Raw genomic sequence first — 24112 nt, forward strand, 5'->3', positions numbered from 1 at the left:
ACTTTTTTTCTTAAACTTCTGACTTTATTCTCATAATATTATGACTTTTTTCTCGTAAACCTATGACTTTATTCGTAATATTATGACTTTTTTCTCGAAATCTCAGATTTATTTATTTTCCTCAATGTGGCCCTAATACTCCGTCGTACCGTCGTACCATATACCTACAACAATGATAAATAAAAATGAAAATGTAAACAAAAAACAGTTTTTTTTTTAAATCCACAGGGAGCCACTGGAGAGGAGCTAAAGAGCCGCATGTGGCTCCGGAGCCGCAGGTTGCAGACCCCTGGTCTAGGCTATCTGTAATTGGTATGGACAGTTCTGTTTATGCTGCACTATCCCACCCAAATCCCCAATGAATCTATTTGATTTTTTTCTTCTTTGATTTGTTTGGGTTTATTTCCCATAATAGAGTAAGACAAATATCTGGGGAAAAATCTCAATATTTTTAAAGAAAATACAAATATTAACCCATTATTACCTTGAGATTTCGTCACACATTATTTTACTAATATTTTGCCCCATTATTACAGTAGTACAGAACTTAACCCCGGGTACCCTAGTATTACGCTGTTGTTTCTAAGGTACTAGTCCCACATTACCTTGTTTTTACTGAGCTGTAATATGAAGTCATCCCTGTTCACCATAGCTGACACATTAGTTGACTCAACCCAGGTGTAATACTCTAGTTTGTCCACTGCGCGCTGCTGTTGCTCTGTTTTCATCCCAACTTCAGAGCTGCATGGGAACTTGAAGGGTTTATTATGGTCCTGTTTCCTGGTGTGTGTGTCTGTTCTCTGACAACATTTCACTCGATAGAAATGGAGGAACATACAGACACGTTTATTTTAGAACAGGCCTGTCACAAAGAAGAGTCTGATGAGACCAGGTCGATGACTCAGAGAGGAGCGCACTGGCCCTTTAATACTCAGATAGGTGTCAATACACCAGTAACGTGGAAAGTCGAACCGGAAATACGTCGAATCGGCCTGCAAGATTTAGTTTGAACATGTTCGACATGCTTCATAGTGCATACCATGTAGTTTAGGTCTTATAACAGTTCATTCTAGTCATGTCATAACAATGATAACAGTTTAATTTTAGTTTTTTTATTGACTCTTCACATACCGGTAGGGCCTATGCTTACTATATTTGCCACAAGCGTTTTATTCTGAAATGTTTTGCCGGAAGTGCTAGTCTTTTTCTTGCTGCCGTTGACACCGTCTGTGGTCTTGACGCATGGATGTATAATAATAATAACAATAACCCTAATAAGACAAGGGAAAGCCAGACGACGAGACATCACAGACAGCAGCGGCGGGAAACGTCTCTTTGTGTTGAAAAGGTATGAGAAACACAAACATGGCGGCTTCATTCACATCCATCACAGCCAGCCTGCTGAACCACTGAACCAAACCACCGTGGTGGTGCTGAACCACGGTGGTTTGGTTCAGCACCACCTCGGCGTCCCACTGAGGCTGGCTGTGATGGTTCAGTGGTGGTACTGAACTCATTGTGCTTCTGTTTTGTTTTTTTCTGTCTCGTCCCACTGAGGCTGGCTTAACGGGACTGAGAGCAGCGGACTGGACTGTAGTCGCTCATAGGACCATCAGTATTAATAACGTTACAGTCTCACGTTATTAATATTAAAATGCAAAAAAAATAAAATTAAAAAGCTTTTTCATTTTCGGGCAGTCTTTGTGTGTGTGTGTGTGTGTGTGTGTGTGTGTGTGTGTGTGTGTGTCATGCTTTGTTGTATATGTGACCCCGGAGACTCATTAGACTTCAGCGTGTGTGTGTGTGTGTGTGTGTGGTTGTGTGTGTGTGTGTGTGCGCGCGCGTGCCGTGTTGTGTGTAGATGGGGGATACACTGCTGATAATGCAAAAGTTGACATTTAACAAGAGAAGAAGAGCCACATTGACAGCAGACAGTGTTGATGGGGTTCAGGTGACTCACCTCCTCCTCTGACACAAACACTCCACCTATCAGCTTCATATCTGCACAAAGATCATCATGTAAACATGTCAGCAAACACTGTATCTTTATTTAAAACAGATAGTTTCACTGCATGGAGGCCAGCAACAGTTAAAACCAGGTTATGGTTGCCAGACATTGCAAGAACACCTTTTATGTATGTAATGGTGTGAGTGTGTGAGTGAGCGTGAGTGTGCGCACCTGGCAAGACTAGTCTCTTAACATATTATAGCGTGTGAGCAGATGGATGATGGGGGGGGGGGGGGGGAGTGATGAAGGAGGAGGAGGGGGGATGAATAAGGGAGTAATGGAGGGGAGGATGTAGGTAGAAGGAGAGGAGAGGAGAGGAGAGGAGAGGAGGGAGGGAGGGAACATTAGGGGGCATGTGAGTAAGGGAAAGCATAAAGAAAGAGAGGGAGAGAGAGAGGATAGGGCAGTGGGGGGAGTTGTTGATGTTGAGGAGGAGAGAAAACAGTGTGGATGGAAAGAGAGAAGGCAAGATGAGGAGAAAGAGGGTAGCAGATGGAGTTTGCAGCAGTGTTACCAGGGCAACAGAGAGATCCACAGGAAGAAAATAATGACAATAATTTCATTTTATTATGTAAACCAAACTTAAAGGTATAATATTCAACAATTTTCTAAAAAAAACAATGTATGGACTGATACAAAAAGAATCCCTCTCAATCATCACTTCTGCCCCACTAGCAGTGTGTGGTGGTGTCTGTTTCTGCAGAGACCCGGCAGCCCTCTGCCTGGGTTCTCTCTTTTCTTATTATTCTGCTTTACACGAGACGCTTCTGTGCGTCTGTAAACGGCCTTTTGGCCCCAAGTGGGGGTGTAACCCCTAGCCAATAACAGCACGCAGGATGTGCAGCCCTTTCAGGTGGTCAAATAACGCCGCTTCGTCATGCCCCTCGGCTTCTGATACCAAGGCACAAGCATTATACATCAATGGGCGCAAGTCCCCCTTTAGATGCTTTGCGGCCGTACTTGACGGATGAGCGCGGGTTTGTTATATTGCTGTGAGTTCCCTTGTTCCTCTGTCTCTCCTCTGCGGTGTGCAGTGGCTGTTGTGTGCAGCTATCGGTGTTTCAGTTTGACTGAGGCGCACACACCAGGCACTAGAGAGGACAGCCTGCCTTTCGGCTGCAATCATTCAAAATCCAACAACTCGGCACCTTCCCGCAGGGTTGTGCGGAGGTGTGCGAAGTATGTTAATTGCGTTTACGTACATATGCATATATACACAAGTACATAAACATATGAAACGGGTAAATAGGATAGGACCATAGACTCTATGTCAGAAGTGGACATAGTCACAGCGACGTCACCCATTGGTTTGTGGACTGCCGTTTTGAAGCCTCGAGTTTGGCATTTTGGCCGTCACCATCTTGGTATTTTGCAACCAGAAGTGACACGAGAGGGTGGAGCTAAGTACAACCGATCACTGAATAAGACATTTTCAGGTAACCATAAATGTTATAATTAACTTTGATGAAGTGAAAGCACACTGTGAAAGGGTTAAAGTTGTAGGACGAAAACACGGACAACTCCCAGACCGGACAACGCCGTGGTATCGACCTGTCAATCACTAGGTAGCCACGCCCTAAAGCATCCCCTGCTTTATGATCTATCTGACTCTAAATGGGACCATAATGTACTAAATGAACATCATGCTGTATTGAAGAAGACTTGAAAATAGCGATTGAGACCATAAACTGATGTTTACAATGTGTACTGAGGTAATAAATCAAGTGAGAAGTAGGCTCATTTTCTCGTCGACTTCTATACAATCAGACTTCTTTTAGCAACCAGAGGAGTTGCCCCCTTCTGGCTGTTAAATAGAATGAAAAAAGCCGTTAGGATTTCTGTCCATTTGTGATGTCACAAATATACAATATATAGACCATTACACGGTTTTAAATGTAAACATTCTAAATGTGTTCCAGTTTGTTTCCTTGTTGCAGTGTATGTAAATGACATCAGCTGACAGGAAGTAAACATGGACCCCAGCTGTTGCCTAGCAACGTAATTCCGTTGCAATTCCGTTGAAATGCACTAAAACGGAGCGTTTCAGACAGAGGGTAAATACAGGTATATTCAGGCAGACAGTACGAGGAAAATAAAGGGTATTTTGAACATTACAGCATGTAGACATGTTCTAGTAGAAACACAAAATACAAGTATGAACCTGAAAATGAGCATGATATGGGACCTTTAAAGTGCTCTGTGATGGACATCAGTGATACCTTTTAATAACAGATAGACCTATTACGCCACGAAACACTAGACCAGACCAAGACATTTACCCAAGACATTAGTTTCTGTAATCTGCTCTATCAAATTAACCAGAAATGTGAGACGTGTTTCTTCATATGTGCATGTCTTGAACTACAAATAATACATTTTGACTTTGAGACATCTGAATTACAAAACAAATTAAGTTCTTTCTTAAGGCCTATATTTAAATTAATAAAATGATTTGATGTCAAATGTGAGTATAGAAAATAAAGAAGTATCTGCAAATACGGCCATTAGCAATACTGAATATAATAGAAAATAAAAACTGATTTAATGTTAGTACACCCTCACTAATACATTGAATTTATTGACCAATTTTTGCTGATCACAGATATATTTGGTGTTAGTGTTTATGTTGGTGAGCGAATAACAGTGTGAATAACAAGGAATTGCGGTACATAAATCCTAAAGATATGTTGTTAACCAGATTGGATAATTAGTATGTTGTAGCGATTCCCACTACACGTGTTGTAATCAGCTTGAATGTAATCAGTGGAAAAGATAAATAATAGTGGGTCAGATATCATGATTTACACCCAGTCCTCCCTCCATCCTCTTCTCCTCTTCACATCTCAAAGTCTTTTACACCATCTTCTCTTCCAACTCTCCTGCTCTTGCCCGAGGTGTTGTGCAATGCATACTCTAGCATAAACAGCAATGGAAGTGTGTGTGAAGGCAAAACTGAAGGAGGAGGGCAGGTTACCATGGCAGCCACGAGCTACAGCTTAGCACGGCAGCTTTGTTGGATGGATGGATGGATGGTGGATGGATAGGTAGATAGATAGATAGATAGACAGATAGATAGATAGGTGAGGGGGATGGAGGGATAGATAGATACATGGATAAGATGGATGGCTAGATAGATTCAATTCAATTAATTTTTATATTGTGAAGTTATCTCAAGACGCTTTTCATATAGAGCAGTGTACCGTACTCTATTATTATATTCCCCTTTAACAGGTATAAACCTTGGGCAGAACCCTGTTGGGCGGCCATCTGCCTCGACCGGTTGGGTTGAGAGAGAGAGAGAGAAAGTGAGAGGGAGAGAGAGAGAGAGAGAGAGATGAGCAGCAACCACAATAATAGCACAATAGCTATAAGTAGTAATACAAATAGGACTGTTAACAATAATCAATAGCAGTGGATGGAACAGAGTGATACTAGAAATATCAGTAATAATAACAGTAATAATAATAGAAATATAACTACTACTAATAATAAAAAGGCTGATAATTATAATAGCAGTGGGTGTCGAGCAGGCAGCAGACACAACCACTATCCAGGTGTAACCCGATCCATGGATACCTGCGAGATGAGAAAGCACAAAGACTCCGGGGGAAGAACTCAAGTTAGTAACATGCATGAATGGGTCGTGAATGCATCCAGATGGAGAGGGAGAGAAGGAGAGAGGAGATCAGTGTCATCACAGGAAGTCCCCTGGCAGTCTAGGCCTATAGCAGCATAACTAGGGGCTGGTCCAAGGCAGCCTGAGCCAGACTTGGGCCAGCCCTAACTATAAGCGTTATCAAAGAGGAAAGTCTTTAGCCTACTCTTAAATGTAGAGACGGTGTCTGCCTCCCGTACTGAGACTTGGAGTAGATCCACAGAAAAGGAGCTTGATAGCTGAAGGCTCTGGCTCCCATTCTACTTTTGGAGACTCTAGGGACCTCAAGTAACCCTGCTGCATTCTGGGAGAGCAGTGCTCTAGTAGGGTAATAGGGTACTATGAGCTCTTTAAGATATGATGGTGGCAGACCATTTAGCGCTTTGTAGGTGAGGAGGACGATTTTTAATTATATTCTGGACTTTACAGGGAGCCAGTGCAGAGAAGCTAATACAGGCGTAATATGATCTCTTTTTCTAGTTCTTGTCAGTACACGTGCTGCAGCATTCTGGATCAACTGGAGAGTCTTAAGAGACTTATTGGAGCAGCCCAATAATAAGGAGTTTCAGTAATCTAGTCTAGAAGTAACAAATGCATGGACTAATTTTTCTGCATCGTTTTGAGACAGGATGTGCCTGATCTTTGCAATGTTACGTAGATGAAAGAAGGCAGTCCTTGAAGTTTGTATTATGTGAGAGTTAAAGGACATATCCTGATCAAAGATAACTCCCAGATTCCATACGGTGGTGCTGGAGGCCAGGGCAATGCCATCTAGAGTAACTATAGCATCAGATAATTTTGTGTTCGGGGCCAAGTACAATAACTTTGGTTTTGTCTGAGTTTAACATCAGGAAGTTGCAGGTCATCCAGGGTTTTATGTCCTTAAGGCATGCTTGGATGGATGGATAGGTAGGTGCATGGATAGATAGATAGATAGATAGATAGATAGATAGATAGATAGATAGTGTTAAAGCTGTAGGAGTAGAAGGGATTTCATATATAGTTGAACGGCGTGTCCGTGCCTCTTTGTTCTCCTCTCTTTTGCAATTGTAGTGTGTCTGTTGTCATGGCGATGTATAGATTAGTTACACCCACATTCCCCTCTCTCTCTTTCCAGAACAATGGCTGGAGCTCCGCCCTCCCTTGCTGACGTCACTGTCTGCTTTATATATGTGTGTGTGTGTGTGTGTGTGTCTTTGTTGTGCCATGTTGTGCTGGTTAAAGGAGTTTGCATACAACAGCTGTAGGGCAATAATACAAACAGGCTGCCGGCTACTGGCTGTAGCTTCATGTGTTGATCTTCTCATCTATCTCTCAGCAAGAAAGCCAATAAGCGGTTCCCAAAATGTCGAATCCTTTAATTTGCCCAAAAGAGTGACTCAAAAGGTTATTGGGTTATGTTTGCAGCTACGCTGAGGAAAATATTTGGCCTGATCTAATGTAAACATTACTCTATAACTGCGTTTCAATAAGGAGAGATTTAATTTAGAATGAACAATAATTCATTGCATAGTGCACAATAATATGGATAGTGAAGGCTCTTTGGTGATTAGACCCCACCGTGACGTAGTATATTAAAGCTGCAGTTGGCGAGATTGGAGCAAATATGATAAAAAAAAGTTTTTTTAATAAAACGGTCGCTATATCGTGACATTAGTACATGAAAAAATCATGTGTCTCTGTGTCCTCCGGTGCTCCTAACGGCATCTGCAAGATTTCACAGACCGGAGGAAAACAAGCAGTAAGAGCTGATCTGAGGTCTGCTGTCCAGCTGCTGTCTATGAGAGCCAGCTGTCAATCACTCGTGAACTCTGACCAAACGGTCAAACTAGACAGCGCTGATCAAATATGAATCAATATTCTGTTACGTTAATGTCTATTTCTCTCCTCAGATGTTTTCAGAATCATCTTGTAGTGCACGGTTTAGCTGTAAAATGAGAAAGTTTGTGACGCCGCCGCCGCCATTGTAAAATCTGTTGAAGGAACGTCAAGTTCTGGTCACATGACCGAAGCACAGCCAATAGGAACGCTCTCTGTCTGAAATGACGTGTGATTGGTCAAAGTCTCCTGTCACGGGCTAGATTTTCTAAAGCCTGAAAACAGAGCCATGAGGAGGAGCAGAAGTCTAGTTATCTCTCAGAACACTTGAATTACAATATGCTGAAAGGTTATTATGGAAGTTTTGCCCAATGATGCCAAAAATATACTGCCTACTGAAACTTTAAAGGGGATGTTGATGGTTAGTTCAGAATATAAGAGTCTGGACACTGGTGGTGGTGATGATGGTGGTGAATGGAGTTGCTGAAGGTCCGATGATGGGGTGTTGAGCAGGGCTGACGAAGACTGGAGGCCTGCTAAAACTGAAAACTGAATTCACTGTAAAAGATGGACTATTTCATCCTCTCTCTTTCCCTCTCTCTCTCTCTTTATTTGTCTTTCTCTCTCAGATTTGACTGAAGCTCTACCATGCCCGTGGCCTCCACCAGGACAGAGCCTGGTGAGACCAGACACCTTCCTCCTCATTAGCTCCTATTTGATTATGTTTTCTTTGTCCATGCTTTCCTTCACATCCAATTTACAAAAGGGGCTGTTTCAACGGATAAAAACAGGTACAAGAATATCTGACTGAAGCAAAAGAAACGTTTCACTTGCATGATACTGATTTAGAGTAGGGTTTCCGTTGAAAACTACCCATAGTAGGGAAAACTTAATACTTACAACTTAATATAATTTTGACTGCAATAACATCATTTCATTTTGCCATTTCAATAGTGTCTAGCTACAGAATACACTCCAGCTTGTACAAGGACATGAAAATGCTGTTAGTTATTAGATTTAATTAGTTACTTTTAACCCGTGGCCTAAACTATTCTAATTCTAATCGTAAGGTGAGATCGGGAGCATTTCTATTGCTTCCACGCGGCTCTCAACATGGCGACAGCTGAGCTGGCGGCTCGCAGCTAATGGTGCTTACAGCGCTAACAGTTGAAAACAACATCAACAGTGCTAACAGCGTTAACATGGGGGGGAACCGGAGCGTGGGGGTGCTACGCCTCTGCAACGACGGGGTTAGTCGGGACGGCGTTATCGGCTGTTTTAACACCATCAATTTCTTTCACTCATTGACGCAGGTCAGCATAAAATACTTAAGATCGCATTCAACGATTGCACATAATGAATGGAACTTTTGAGAGCCACCATCGTATCGAAGAAACACAACTTGTCTGAAGACTAGAAAGCAAAAGTAGCGTGGGGGGAGTTGGGACAGACTAGGACAGTTGCACTCACCAGAGACTCTTGGACTCCGCTCACAGGAACGTGCACAGATAGCCCCCCCGAGTGGTGCTCAAGCACCTTTCCTTTTGGCCTCTGACTAGATAAGTGCCCTTTTTGCAAGACATTTTTTTTTCTATTTCCATATCTTTTTCTAATTTTTATATTTAAATTTTTCAATTCAAAAACATTCTCAATTAAAAGCGTGTTGTAATGCAAAAAAACCCAACTGCATTTGAGTTCTAAATCTGCGAGCCCGATGAGCCCCTTCCTCCTCGACCTCCCTCGTCACAGCCGCCACATGTTAACGCACGCAAATCGAGTGCACCGCGGAGCAGCATCCACGTGTCCCTGACCTGCCTTCATTGGTGACAGACAGCCAGGTAACCATAATGTTGGTTTAGGGCCTGGATATTGGGATATAGCCACGGTGATGTTTTTTTGTTTTACTACCAAAATATTTATTATGAATATGAATTATGAGCTCATACAACTACTGAATGGTGTGTGAAATGAATCTCTCCGTCTCCTCTCCTCCCTTGCAGGGCGCACTAGGGCTGAATAGTGCGAAGCTTCATTCATAACGTTGACATTCAAATTATTACCAGGCTATTAATAACTTACAGATCCATCGCACGTAATAGTCCAACGTTTCTCTCTCTCTCACACACACACACACACACACACATGCACACGCACACACACACACACACACACACACACACACACACACACACACACACACAGAGAACGCTGAGACGCTGCTGTAATTGATCAAATACAATGTTCACGTGCTTTTTGTAAAATAATTAATGAAAAATTTGTCAGTACTTTTTTTTAGTTGTGAACAAATATAAACAATGAAACATTATTTAAAAGGTCTCTGAATTGGTTTATAGAATATTATTTTACAAGGCAAACCTTTCCAGAAGAATTAAATGTTCAGACAAAGGCTGTGATAAATGATAAAAATAATCATTTAACTAGTAATGATAATGGTCCAAAATGATGTCAAAATGCATTATTTTTAAGTCAAAGACCTTCACATTTTCTTGAGGGAGAACCCCCAAACCCAGTATCTCCTGGTATCTTTTATTCATTGTTGAAAGTCAGATTGTGTCTCTGTATAATATGTAGGAGCATCCTGACTGGGACTCTGCTCCTAAAACCTGAATGATACCCTACTACGTATATGCTACAATAACACTTCAAAGGTCCCATATTGTAAAACGTGAGATTTTCATGTCTTTTATATTATAAAGCAGGTTTAAGTGTTATATAAATACTGTTAAACTATCAAAACGCTCAATATACGGAGGAATACACACAGCCCGTATTCAGAAACTGTGCGTTTGAAACAAGCCGTCAGGATTTCTGTCCATTTGTGATGTCACAAATATACAATATTTAGACCATTACACAGTTTTAAACATAAACATTCTAAATGTGTCCCAGTTTATTTCCTGTTGCAGTGTATGTGAATGACATCAGCTGACAGGAAGTAAACATGGACCCAAGCTGTTGCCTAGCAACGCAATTCCGTTGCATTCCGTTGAAATGCACTAAAACGGAGCGTTTCCGACAGAGGGTAAATACAGGTATAGTCAGACAGACAGTATGAGGGAAATAATGTGTTGTTTGAACATTACAACATGTAAACATGTTCTAGTAGAAACCCAAAATACAAGTATGAACCTGAAGATGAGCACGATATGTCCCCTTTAACTATTAACACTAAACACACCACCTTAGACCTATAATGTTCCAGCATGAATATTATTGGAGTTTTATAGGCCTACTGTAGAAGATGCATAGCCCAATAATAATATAGCAATAAAATCACAGCTGATTATGACTGACACAGTTTAACATGCTTAAAGAAATAATGAACAAATAATAAGCGGCAAGAGATTACTGATACTGGCCGACACACACGTACACACATGTGAATAAGAGAGTACTGGCACTTTCTACTTCAAGCACTGTATACACAGTCTATGCTTAACCCTGAAAGTGAACGAGTGTAGGCCTGAAAATAATTAAAAATGTAAGCCGATGTGAAGCTCGTAATGTGTTTGAATGTGAGACAGTCCTACTAACGGTCTGTGGTCTGTGTGTTGTGTGTGTGTGTGTATGTGGGGGGCGGGGGTTACAGTAGAGCAGTAATGGCAAACGTATACTATATTTTCACATCACAATTCATAACTAGAATGGCACTCAGAGAGCGCAGACCTCCGCCAAGCTGCCCGAGTACGATTGCCCCCCCCTCTCTCTCCATTCAGCTTGCGCCATCATCCACGTGTATTTTTCTTTATGTTGAGATCAGCTGTACGTAGAGGAGCATCGTAAAACACTTCATTCAAACCGGACAGAAACAAAGTAAACCTCTCCTAAACCGTCGTCGTTGCTCTTTCCAACAATCACCAAGTGTGCTTTGGTCCAACTCAACTGTAATTTCACCGAGTTTAATGTGAAAAAACGCCAAATCTACAGGTTTTGCTGAGGCGTGCGCTGAGCACTTTGCGCAGGTATAAAACAACGGAACATCGAACTAGTGCTGCACCAAATAGCTTCGAAAAAGCTTCGAAGCTTCATTCATAACATCGATATTCAAATTACTATCAACAATAACTGACAGAAATATTGTGTTCAAAGTTCCACCTTCTATTTCTCACGCACACAGTGAGCGACGCGGCGCTCAGTCCTCGTCTCTTTAATCATCTCAGTCTTCAGTCCAAAAGAAATGAAATAATTTCCCCCAATTCACAACATGTTTTTATCCGACAAAATATTCTGCTTTAATCCATATTTGTTGTTGTGTTTCTTTCAAAAACAAAATTTTCACTGAGGTCGAAAACACAAAGGGAGGCACCATGAATTACATTTCTATATTTTTCCCTTTTTCTAGGTCAGGGGTCAGCAACCTTTACTATCAAAAGAGACATTTTAGGCAAAAAAAAATCTGTCTGGAGCCGAAAAACATTTGATCATTGTGATGAAGGTAACACAGTTTATAGTCTAAGTATATAGTATATAAGTCTAATGCAGTGAGGGCCCAAGTGCAAATGTACTATGGAGTATTAGGGCCACATTGATGGAAAAAACATCTGAGATTTTGAAGAAAAATATGTAAAATTATGAAAATAAAGTCATAACTTTACGAGAACAAAAGTCGTAATATTACAAAAATAAAGTCATAATATTACGAGAATAAAGTCAGAAGTTTACTAGAAAAAAGTCGTAATATTATGAAAGTAAAGTCAGAATATTATGAGAAAAAAAGAAAATAACACGTAAAATTGCTACTTTATAATATTATGCCTTTATTCTCATAATACTACAACTTTTTTTCTCGTAATATTATGACTTGATTCTCGAAATCTCAGATTTATTTCTTTTTTTTCTCAATGCGGCCCTAATGCTCCGTCGTACCATAGACCTACAACAATGATAGATAAAAATGAAAATGTATACAAAAAACAGTTATTCATTTCGATTTTTATAAATCCCCAGGGAGCCACTGGAGAGGAGCTAAAGAGACACATGTTGCTGATCCCTGCTCTAGGAGGATGTCATCTTAAAATATGACGACAGGCATTAGGAGCTTCATCAGAAAACCTCAATAAAAGCTTTGAATGTAAAAAACATGACACTCAGTTCAGCTCTACTGATTGAACATGAAGTCAGGACACTGACACACTGGCAGCTGTTGTTGCCTGTTGGGCTGCAGTTTGCCATGTTATGATTTGAGCATATTATTTTTTATGCTAAATGCAGTATCTGTGAGGGTTTCTGGACAATATTTGTCTTTATTTTGTGTTGTTAATTGATCTCCAATAATAAATATATACATACATTTGCATAAAGCAAGCATATTTGCCCACTCCCATGTTGATAAGAGTATTAAATACTTGACATTTTCCCTTTAAGGTACATTTTGAACAGATAAAAAAAATGTGGGATTAATTTGCGATTAACTATGGACATTCATTCGATATGTGAATCGACTGACAGCCCTAATTTAAAGTAGTACAGTTCAGCCAGAAAAGCTCTGTCACTTGTCACTGTCTCATTATATTCCTTGTCCGTGTGTGTGTGTGTGTGTGCGTGTGTTTGTGTGCATGTGTGTGTGTGTGTGTGTGTGTATGTGTGTCACAGGGCCACAGGTGTTGGACGCGATGAGCGACAGCACCACCAGCTCCACCACAGCCAATGACCTGGACCTCATCTACCTCAAAGGCATCATGGAGAGCCCTCTGGTGTGGTACACACACACACACACACACACACACACACACACACACGCACACACACACACTGGATGACATCAATAATTGAAATAGACTTACCGGTGTGTGTCTGTGCGTCTGTTTATGTGCACATACATACATGTTGTTGTGTCTACGTGTATCCGTCTTGATGAACATGTGTGTGTTTGCGTGTTAGGAGCAGGACGAGAGCCTGAAGGAGCCGCGTCCGTCGCCGGTGAGGGAGAACAACGTGGAGCTCTTGCAGGAGATCCTCAGTGAGCTGGACCCCTTCACCCCTCACTCGGACACTGCTGCTGAGCTCAGCCACATCCTCACACAGCCTCACTTCCAGGTGGAGAAAACACACACATCTGTCTGTCTGTCTGTCTGTCTCTCTCTCTGTCTGTCTGTCTCTGTCTGTCTGTTTGTTTGTCTGTCTGTCTGTCTGTCTGTCTGTGTGTCCCTCACATATCTCGAGAACCGCTCATCCGATCGACTTCACACTTGGTGTGTGTATTGTTGGGGACCCAAGGTAGCGCGGTGTCAAATTTGGTGCAATTTGGACACGCGAAACTTTCAATATCAGTAATCTTTGAATAGACAAGCACACAGCGCACTGTGCAGCGGCGGGGGCGGGGCTTCAGGGCTCTGCCTTTACAGGCCGCAGCTCATTGACTGCAGTTCACTTTTTTGCCAGATGCTGAAAGAAGCACTTCCTTGGGGTCAAGCAATGTGCCTGCTCCGAACGACCACGCTCTCCGAATGGGCACGAGCCCCGATGTTGTCCACTTGCCACTGTGGCTCGTATCAAATCTAATCTACCAGCCACTCCGTAGATTACCATTGTTTTTTTTGGCCGGTGAGTGAAGCAAATCTAAGCAGCCACTTCCATATTTTACCAGCATTTGGCTGGTGGCTGGTGCTAATTTCCAGTACTGACGAGCCCCCGACAATGCTGCAAGCAGCAATACCAGAAGGCTACCGGGAGCCAAGCAATCGGCTCGTTCCAAATGGGCACACTAGCACACACTAGTAAAAGCAAAGCAAGCATAGCAAAACAGTGAAAAATATAGTCCAGTGTCAAAATGTCTTTAATGTGGATTGTATTAGGAAACCATAAATTAAACTTGTTTTGCTGAATCTGATCATAAAATGGGGTTTTGTAAACCTTTGCACCTCTTTTCTCCTCACACACTTAAAGGACCAATATGTAATATATATGTATATATTTACCGTAATAAATCATAAAATGACCATGATATGTCATCAAAGATTAAGGAAACATGCTGAATTGAAACAACAACAATGCTACGGTCGGTATGTTCTCCTTTGAAATGTCCATTCGGTGCTGAACATCTGTTTTTGTTTTGGCCAGTGTGACCCCGTCCCCTGCCCATTTCAACACCCCATTGACACATATGATACAAACAAACACTACACAGCCTTCTGCAGCCATGGAAACAAGCTGGATCAACAGAGATAACGTTAACATTAGAATCTACCGACCTGAAAAGCTGTCAGTGCTGCATCTTGCTTCTTTAAAGGTCCTACATTATAAAAAATTTGATTTTCATGTTTTTTTATTATAAAGCAGGCTTAAGTCCTATATAAATACTGTGAAAGTATCGAAACGCTCAATCCACAGGGAAATACATACAGCTCATATTCAGAAACTCTGCATTTAAAACAAGCCGTCAGGATTTCTGTCCATTTGTGATGTCACAAATATACAATATTTAGACTCTTTACACAGATTTAAACGTAAACATTCTAAATGTGTCCCAGTTTATTCCTGGTTGCAGTGTATGTGTGTGTCACCAGCTGACAGGAAGTACACATGGACCCAAGCTGTTGTCTAGCAACGCAATTCTGTTGCAATTTCGTCGCAATTCTGTTGCAATTCCGTCGAAATACGCTAAAACGGAGCGTTTCAGACGGAGGGTAAATACAGGCATATTGAGGCGACAGTATGAGGAAAATAAAGTTTTTTTTTAACATTACAGCATGTAAACATGTTCTAGTAGAAACACAAAATACAAGTATGAACCTGAAAATGAGCACGATGTGGGACCTTTAAAAAAGCCAATAGTGTTACATATTGTGATAATGTCTAACATTGAATGTATTCTTTTCTGGCTTGTCAGTCTCTGCTGGAGACTCATGACTCAGTGGCGTCCCAGGCATGTGACAGCCTGCCCCCCAGCCCATGTGATTTTGTGGATCACGAGCAGGACGACGGCCACACCCACAACCTGCAGCCGCCACCTGACGCTATCCGCATGGTGGGCATACGCAAAGTGGCGGGGGAGCACCTGGTAGGTAACATTACTACATTACAAAAACACAGTCGACACAGCTGAGTTCAGTCCATGTTGGTTTGCACTTTTCTGCTCCAAGCATTCTTTATGTTTGTTATAAAAGCATTGAATCAGTAATTCAAAGAGAGCCCGAGTCCCAGTTCCTGAATGTTGTGCTTCTAGTAAAACAGCAGGTCATGTGTAGTTTGTGTTTTACTTACTGCTGTACATGATAATGTTAACGGATATTAACTGTGTTTCAGGGTGTAACGTTCAAGGTGGAGGGTGGTGAGCTGATTATAGCCCGCATCCTCCACGGAGGGATGATCGACCAGCAAGGACTGCTGCATGTCGGAGATATCATCAAAGAGGTAAGGTAGACCGTTAAAGCTGAAGTAGGTGAGATTGGAGCAAATAAGATTTATAAAAAGTTATTTTTATAAAACAGTCACTATATCGTGACAGTAGTATATGAAACAGGTAACCTGGAATAAATCATGTGCCTCTGTGTCCTCCGGTGCTCCTAACGGCATCTGCAATATTTCACAGACCGGAGGAAAACAAGCAGTAAGAGCTGATCTGAGATCTGCTGTCCATCTGCTGTCTATTAGAGCCAGCTGTCAATCACTCGCAAACTCCGACCAAATGGTCAAACTAGGCAGCGCTGATCAAATATGAATCAATATTCTGTTACGTTAATGCCTATTTCTCTCCTCAGATGTTTTCAGAATCATCTTGTAGTGCACGGTTTAGCTGTAAAATGAGAAAGTTTGTGACACCGCCGCCATGTTGAGATGGCTTGAAGGAACGCCAAACGCAGGTCACATGACCGAACCACAGCCAATAGGAACGCTCTCTCTCTCTGAAATGACCTGTGATTGGTGAAAGTCTCCCATCACAGGCTAGATTTACTAAAGCCTGAAAACAGAGCCATGAGGAGGAGCAGAAGTCTAGTTATCTCTCAGAACACTTGAATTACAATATGCTGAAAGGTTCTTATGGAATTTTTGCCCAATGATGCCAAAGATATACTGCCTAGTGAAGCTTTAAGTAGATATGACCTTACTGACGCCGTCCAGTCTTTTGATTTATGCTGGGAGTGCCTTGAAATTCCAGTAGTTGTTCCTTGACTTTTGAAACATAGTTAAGATCCCTCCAGAAACACTCCGACTAAAGTGTCTCTTTCTACTGTTCACATATTTGTGAACTCCATGATAACCTGTCAGATGTGGTTATTGATGTGTCCTTTTATCCGATGTGTTGAACAGGTGAATGGCCGAGAGGTGGGCCAGGATGCCAGGGTGCTGCAGGAGGAGCTGCAAGCAGCCAGTGGAAGTGTAGTTCTGAAGATACTGCCCAGCTACCATGAAGCCATACAGGCAGGACAGGTGACAGATGCAAACGCTACACGCACACACACAGAGTGGACACACATGCTCATGCTACCAGTCGTACATGTTTCTTTCTGGTGACTGAGGATTATGAAATAATAGTAAATAAATAGCCCACATTGTCAAATGCACCATTGAGGACGTACATATCTGTATCTAGGGATGTCACAAGAACCAAAGAAGAAACTTCGTTGCCAGGTCGATGCCAAAATTCTGAAAACGTGACGGTACTTGTTTTTCTACAGTACCGCAGGTACCATAGGTACCGGGGTGCTCGAGACTAACAGTGCAGTAAACTCACCATCGACGCGACAATAAATAAATAGAAATTTGCAGAAAACAGTACGCAAACAGTGCCATCAAACATTTCAGACAAAAGGAGGAAACACTTCCAACTCAAAGAAGTACCTCAAAGACACACATCCAGATTGTGAGTGAGTTTCAGTACATGTTAACGTTACATTAAAGGACCAATATGTAATATATTTACTGTAATAAATCATAAAATGACCACGATATGTCTTCAAAGATTAAGGAAACATGCTGAATTTAAATACTGGCCTCTCCAACAACAATGCTACAGCCAGTAAGTTCTCCTTTAAAATGTCCATTCCGGTCCGTAACGTCTTTTTTTGTTTCGGCCGGTGTGATCCCGTCCACTGCCCATTTCAACACCCCGTTGACACATATGTAACAAACTGGCACGCAAACACTAAACAGCCTTCTGCAGCCATGGAAGCAAGCTAACGGACTGGATCAACAGAGTTAACGTTAGATTCTACCCGACCTGAAAAGCCTTGGCACATCTGTCTGTGGTCCGTGTGCAGCTGGGTTATCAAGGCAGCGAGTATTTGACACACACAGCCGCTGAAATGATCCCCACTACTGCTGTCCGGAGGCTTACACCGTGATGCTAACACACGCTAACTGCTATCAGCCACGGCTCCAGTGTTTTGAATTTGGAGTGCTGTTACGCTAGCTGTCAGTGCTACATATTGTTCCTTTAACAACGTATCCAAAGTGTGTATTGTTTTTGTTTTTTTACCATGGTATCAAGAATATTATTGAGAAATCCTACTGGGGTTTAGTATCTCGCCCGAGAACACTTCGACACGCGGACTGGAGGAGCGCGGGGATCGAACCGCCGATCTCCTGATTAGTGGACGACCCGATCTCCTGAGATACACAGCCGCCCCGTCTGACACCCCCTAACCTGTTTCTGTTTCTCCAGGTGTTCTTTAAGTGTCACTATGACTACGACCCGGCCAACGACAACCTGATTCCCTGTAAGGAGGCAGGCTTGAGGTTCGAGACAGGAGACATCCTGCAGATAGTCAACCAGGATGACGTCAACTGGTGGCAGGTGTGGTGCAAAAAACATGTTCAAATCTTCACTTGTTTGTGTTCAAATTCAGATTGTCTTTAGATTGAAATGTGATAATAAAAGCACAGGAGCAATACAAGTGTCGGCGTTTGTTCTGAATGTGTGTGTTATACAGGCCCGTCATGTGGAGGGCGGCAGCGCGGGGCTGATCCCCAGCCAGATGCTGGAGGAGAAGAGGAAAGCGTTTGTCAAGAGAGATGTGGAACTGGCGCCAGCAGGTAACTGGAGAGAAACAATAGTGATGATTAATAATTACAGATGGAGAATAATCTGATAATACAAATTAATATAAGTCGGGATGCACCGATACCGATACCAGTATCGGGTATCGGGTATCGGGTCCGTTATTGTGCTCATGTACTCGTACTCGCAAAGCGGCTCCGATACAACGGCGCCGATACTACTTTACGGCAGCGTGACGTTGACCTCTCATCACCACTTTCATTGCGCCACTGGGTTTTGCTTGCACCCTCTGACTCGCGCGTGCGTTAGACTCCTCGGTCCTTGTTTCAAGACAGGTCAGGTGGGTTACCGACATCGCCGCAGACCCCTGGCGCCTTTTACATGGGCCGAGCCCCGCTCTGGGGGCACGACGTGGTTGGGGCGCAAAAAGACAGTCCGCTCCGGTGACACTTTGTCCACGCCACTGGGAAGCACCTTCGCCCCGAGCCTTTCCAAACCGACCTAGAGTCGGTGGCGGCGCACCGCCTCGTATGCGGGACTCCCCAGCCTGCCGTGTGTCGCTCACACCCTCCAGCTGGCTGTTAACGAGGGTCTTTTGGCACAGAGAAGTACTCGTGTCGGTACTCGGTATCGGCGAGTACCCAAATGTAAGTACTTGTACTTTTACTCGATCTGAAAGAAGTGGTATCGGTGCATCCCTAAATATATTGATGACAGGGAGCAGAAGCCCTTTACAGCTCTCAGCCTGTGTATTTAGCTCCTGTTACACCTTCCCTACTGTTTCTGTGCGCCATTGTTCCCTCTTCATTCTTCTGCTGTTTTACACCGCCACCTGGTGGTGAATGCCATGTCTGTATATACACATCATGAAGTTTATGTACCAATGATCAGAGGAGCTTTAATAAACCCAAGAGTTATTAGATGATTCTAAATGTTCCTGCTCTGCAGTGAGTGTAGTCTGAGAGCTGTAAAGCAAGTCATCTGATGTGCGAAGAAGAAGCTGTATCAGATCAGATACAGATCATCAAGATGATAGTGGTTTGTAGCCCAGACATGTGACAGTCATGCTTTTTTCCAATTCATCCCGCTAGTAATAACCAGAGGAAGTTAGATGAGAAGATTGATACCACTGTGTTTCGGTTGGGTCCAGTAACTTCCTCTCTACTTGGTTGCCGTGCAAATTGTCCTGACCAGAAATAATTTGGCACATAACCCCGATGGATGAGCCAGGACATCAGCCCTAGTGTGACTAACTCTGTGCCCCATTTAATGTGACAGGAAATCTTTGTACTGGTGTTGGAGGGAAGAAGAAGAAGAAAATGATGTACGTGACCACCAAGAATGCAGGTAACAAAGCCTGTGCTGTAGATGTATGGCTGTAAATGTAGTTTCATGATATCCTTGCATATAGCGGTCAACTTCTTCCTTCCGTCTTCTTATTCTCTTTTTTTCCCCCAACTCTTCTACTTTTCTTTCTCATCTGTCTGTCCCTCTACGCTATATATCTCCATCCTCTGTCAGAGTTCGACAGACATGAGATATTGCTCTACGAGGAGGTGGCCAAGGTTCCGCCTTTCAAGAGGAAAACTCTGATTCTGATTGGTGCCCAGGGTGTGGGGCGGCGGAGACTGAAGAACAAGCTTCTACTGAGGGATCCGCTACTCTTCGGCACCACCATCCCATGTATGAAATGTGATCTATTAAATTAGTAAAACATCATATAGCTGAACTAGGAGCAGGAGCTGATAGCTGATACAGATATTCAGTGTGGTTCTGACAGAAAATGATTTTAAAGTCCCATATCATGCTCATTTTCAGGTTCATACTTGTATTTTGTGTTTCTACTAGAACATGTTTACATGCTTTAATGTTAAAAAAAACATATTATTTTCCTCATACTGTCTGCTTGAATATACCTGTATTTACAGTCTGTCTGAAACACTCCGTTTTAGTGCATTTCAACGGAATTGCAACAGAATTGCGTTGCTAGGCAACAGTTTGGGTCCATGTTTACTTCCTGTCAGCTGATGTTATTTACATACACTGCAACAGGAAATAAACTGGGACACATTTAGAATGTTTATGTTTAAAACTGTGAAATGGTCTAAATATTGTATATTTGTGACATCACAAATGGACAGAAATCCTAACGGCTTGTTTCAAACGCACAATTTCTGAATACGGACTGTGCGTATTTCTCCGTATATTGAGTGTTTTGATAGTTTAACAGTATTTATATAGCACTTAAACCTGCTTTATAATATAAAAGACATGGAAATCTCACTCTTTACGATATGGGACCTTTTAACAAACTCAAGCTAAGAGGGGAAATGCATGTGTGTGCATACGTGACTGGATTGTTTTGCGTCCGTCCAGACACCTCCAGAAAGCCCAAAAAGGAAGATCGTGAGAGTCGGATGTACGCCTTCACCAGCCGCAGCAAGATGGAGGCCGACATCAAGAACGGGCGCTATCTTGAACACGGAGAGTACGACGGCAGCCTGTATGGGATCAAGATGGACTCCATTCATGAGGTGGTGGAGGCAGGACGCATCTGCATACTGGACGCCAACCCTCAGGTACACATATGTAAAGAAATCATTCAAAGCCCTCACTACTGATTTCTGCATGGCTTATAAACAGATATAGAAACACACCAGTAGATACTGAGCGTATTAGAGCGGTCAAGATCCACTAGTAAACAAATACAAAGTAACTCGCTTAATTCTCTAACTAAATAAATACATAAATAAATATATAAATTAAAAAACATAACAAATGAATTAAAACAAAATGTTAATAAATAAAAAATAAAGGTGTGTATACACATATTATATTAATCTATATAAAAAACAATAAAATAAGAAATAAAATAAATTCTCAATTCAAGTGTTCTGGAAGTTGTAAACAATACAAATAGTGCAAAAAACTAAATAAATACTGCATAGATATACATGGACTGGATGATTATGTCCAGTATGTATGTATACATGTCTATATACTGTATGTACAGTAAGTAGGATTTATACTGACAGTGACAGATGATATGTAGATATTTTAAAAAGTTGCCTTAAAGTGCATTAAAGACTGTAAGTATTATAATTATAACAAATATCCATTTATGTCATATTTTATCAATTTATTAATGCCTACATTTATTTTGAATATAATAATATTGATTTATTTACGAGTCATTTATTTATTAATTTATTTACCAGTCATTTATTTATTTATTAATTTATTTATGAGTCATTTATTTATTAATTTATTAATTTATTTACGAGTCATTTATTTATTAATTTATTAATTAATTTATTAATTTATGATTGTGGCAGCTTCCGCGCTCCATAGTAGGAGAGTACAAAGTTAGTCACTGAGTGTCACCAGCCAGGAATCTCCAGTTGTTTAAACTCTCTAAGACACTCCCAACTCCAATGTGTTTGTATTGTAGTCTCTCAAAGTGCTGAGGACCTCGGAGTTCCTGCCCTACGTGGTGTTCCTTCAGTCTCCAGACTTTGAGGTGCTCAAGGCAATGAACCACTCCGCTGTAGAGGCGGCGGTGGTTGCCAAAACACTGACGGTAAGAAACACTCACACACACGTAGAGAAAACTAACATTTTCAGCTCAAGAAGCAGCGTAGGAGTCAATATAAACTGGAAATAGTTCAAAGATGAGGTCCTGTGATTACGGTAACAATTCAACGGGAATGTGCAAAACCACCGACCGTCACGTGTTTTCTGTTTCAGGACGAAGAGCTGCAGAGGACGTGCGACGAGAGCACTAAAATCCAGGCGGCCTTCGGCCACTACTTTGACCTCGGCATCGTCAACGACAACCTGGACGAGACCTACCGCACCGTCAAGGCCGCCCTAGAAACGGTTTCTAAAAACCCCCAGTGGGTCCCGGTCACCTGGGTGTTCTAGACAGAGGCTGTATGTGGAGGGCAGAGGAGGGAGGGAGGGAACATAAGGAAGACAAACTGTGCCAACAATGGAAGTTCTTATAGAGGTTTCCTAAAGTTTACACAGAGATTACATTTTGACCATAGAAGTAGCTATTTCCTTGCTAAAGTTGCTACATTACGGGATATTTTCTTGAATAAGACGTCCATTATTTAAATAGGATTATGTCAGATTTTACCACATCAAGGACTGTGTGTGTGTGTGTGTGTGTGTGTGTGTGCGTGCGAGTGTGTGTATGGATTTTAGAGCAGACTTTTGTATGTTTTTAAATGATTTGTATGGTGTTATTACTGGAGATGATCAGCAGATTTCGTCATCGTTTACATTTCATGATCGCAGAGATCGATACTGATGGTTAACCTTAATCTCCCCAGCTATGAGGGCTAGTAAAATGTTTTTATTTTCAGTTGAAAATAATGACAAACGCCCGTCATGACTTACAACCGAACACACAGATATCTTAAATATGCTCATTTGTTTGCCTGGCAGTCCAAAAAGTTCTTCAATTTACAACAGCATGAAATGAAAAAAGGTCAGCGATTTTATATTATTGTCATGAATACATTTTTATGACTTATTATTTAAAGTGGCAATCAGTCCTGGTTGATTTGGCGACACCCTGTTTGCTGGTGCTAACAGCAAATATGGTTTAATACTAGAGGTCCATAATAATGAGTGGTTTAATACTACAGGTCTAGAATACTGGAGGTTTAATACTAAAGGTCTAGAATACTGGAGGTTTAATACTAAAGGTCTAGAATACTGGAGGTTTAATACTACAGGTCTAGAATACTGGAGGTTTAATACTAAAGGTCTAGAATACTGGAGGTTTAATACTAAAGGTCTAGAATACTGGAGGTTTAATACTACAGGTCTAGAATACTGGAGGTTTAATACTACAGGTCTAGAATACTGGAGGTTTAATACTAAAGGTCTAGAGTACTGGAGGTTTAATACTAAAGGTCTAGAATACTGGAGGTTTAATACTACAGGTCTAGAATACTGGAGGTTTAATACTACAGGTCTAGAATACTGGAGGTTTAATACTACAGGTCTAGAATACTGGAGGTTTAATACTAAAGGTCTAGAATACTGGAGGTTTAATACTACAGGTCTAGAATACTGGAGGTTTAATACTACAGGTCTAGAATACTGGAGGTTTAATACTAAAGGTCTAGAATACTGGAGGTTTAATACTAAAGGTCTAGAGTACTGGAGGTTTAATACTACAGGTCTAGAGTACTGGAGGTTTAATACTACAGGTCTAGAATAACTTTGAATGTTCTTCATGTCAAATTACTTTTTATCAGAGAATGTTATATTTGACAAATTACTACCCTACATCACCAAGTTTCTACGATCAAATATTTAGCAAAGACACAGATTAATTCAGCTGGTGTGAGCAGGCCTTTATAGGCAGATGCTGCACCTCATCGACCATTTTTATTATTTGTATTGGTGCTGGAGCAGTCAGCCAATCACATTTGGTGATCATGAGGCAATCAAACATGTAGAACATGAAGAAAGAAAACTATCAGATGTGGAAGAGTTGATGCTGTTATGTAGAAGCTGAGAACACAAAATCAGTCAGATATAATCAGTTCCCATTATATACACACACACACACACAGAGAAAAACATTGTACACAAGCTATTTTTGGATTTCATACTATCATTCTTAATGTGCACTTTTTATTTATAACTCAAA

The 24112-nt window shown here is 41.6% G+C and overlaps 2 protein-coding genes across 3 annotated transcripts in view; both read left to right on the top strand.

The window, feature by feature from the left end:
- Positions 1 to 24112, top strand: part of LOC141781488 (all-trans-retinol 13,14-reductase-like) — a 92851-nt gene that overhangs the window by 51879 nt on the left and 16860 nt on the right. The gene's annotated exons all lie outside the window — the stretch shown is intronic.
- On the top strand, positions 1193 to 22804 carry mpp2a (MAGUK p55 scaffold protein 2a). Of its 2 annotated transcripts, XM_074657297.1 has the most exons (14): positions 1193 to 1348; positions 8111 to 8160; positions 13095 to 13195; positions 13383 to 13538; positions 15331 to 15501; positions 15747 to 15854; positions 16752 to 16871; positions 18106 to 18237; positions 18374 to 18476; positions 19720 to 19788; positions 19963 to 20124; positions 20818 to 21020; positions 21893 to 22021; positions 22189 to 22804. In XM_074657297.1, the coding sequence occupies exons 2-14, from the start codon at positions 8130 to 8132 to the stop codon at positions 22363 to 22365; spliced, it is 1662 nt and encodes a 553-aa protein (XP_074513398.1). In that variant the 5' UTR covers positions 1193 to 1348; positions 8111 to 8129; the 3' UTR covers positions 22366 to 22804. The 2 variants fall into 2 exon arrangements, with proteins under 2 accessions (XP_074513398.1, XP_074513397.1); XM_074657296.1 differs by lacking the exon at positions 1193 to 1348 and having other exon boundaries at positions 8145 to 8272.

The sequence above is a fragment of the Sebastes fasciatus genome, chromosome 13 (genome assembly GCF_043250625.1).
Source record: "Sebastes fasciatus isolate fSebFas1 chromosome 13, fSebFas1.pri, whole genome shotgun sequence".
Lineage (NCBI taxonomy): Eukaryota > Metazoa > Chordata > Actinopteri > Perciformes > Sebastidae > Sebastes > Sebastes fasciatus.

What these genes read in the sequence shown, in the direction of transcription:
- mpp2a (XM_074657296.1), top strand. Translation starts at nt 8,203, where the DNA reads ATGTTTTCTTTGTCCATGCTTTCCTTCACATCCAATTTACAAAAGGGG. An exon ending in GCATCATGGAGAGCCCTCTG is followed by an intron (nt 13,196 to 13,382) that starts GTGTGGTACACA and finishes TTTGCGTGTTAG; the next exon opens with GAGCAGGACGAGAGCCTGAA. An exon ending in TGGTTGCCAAAACACTGACG is followed by an intron (nt 22,022 to 22,188) that starts GTAAGAAACACT and finishes TTTCTGTTTCAG; the next exon opens with GACGAAGAGCTGCAGAGGAC.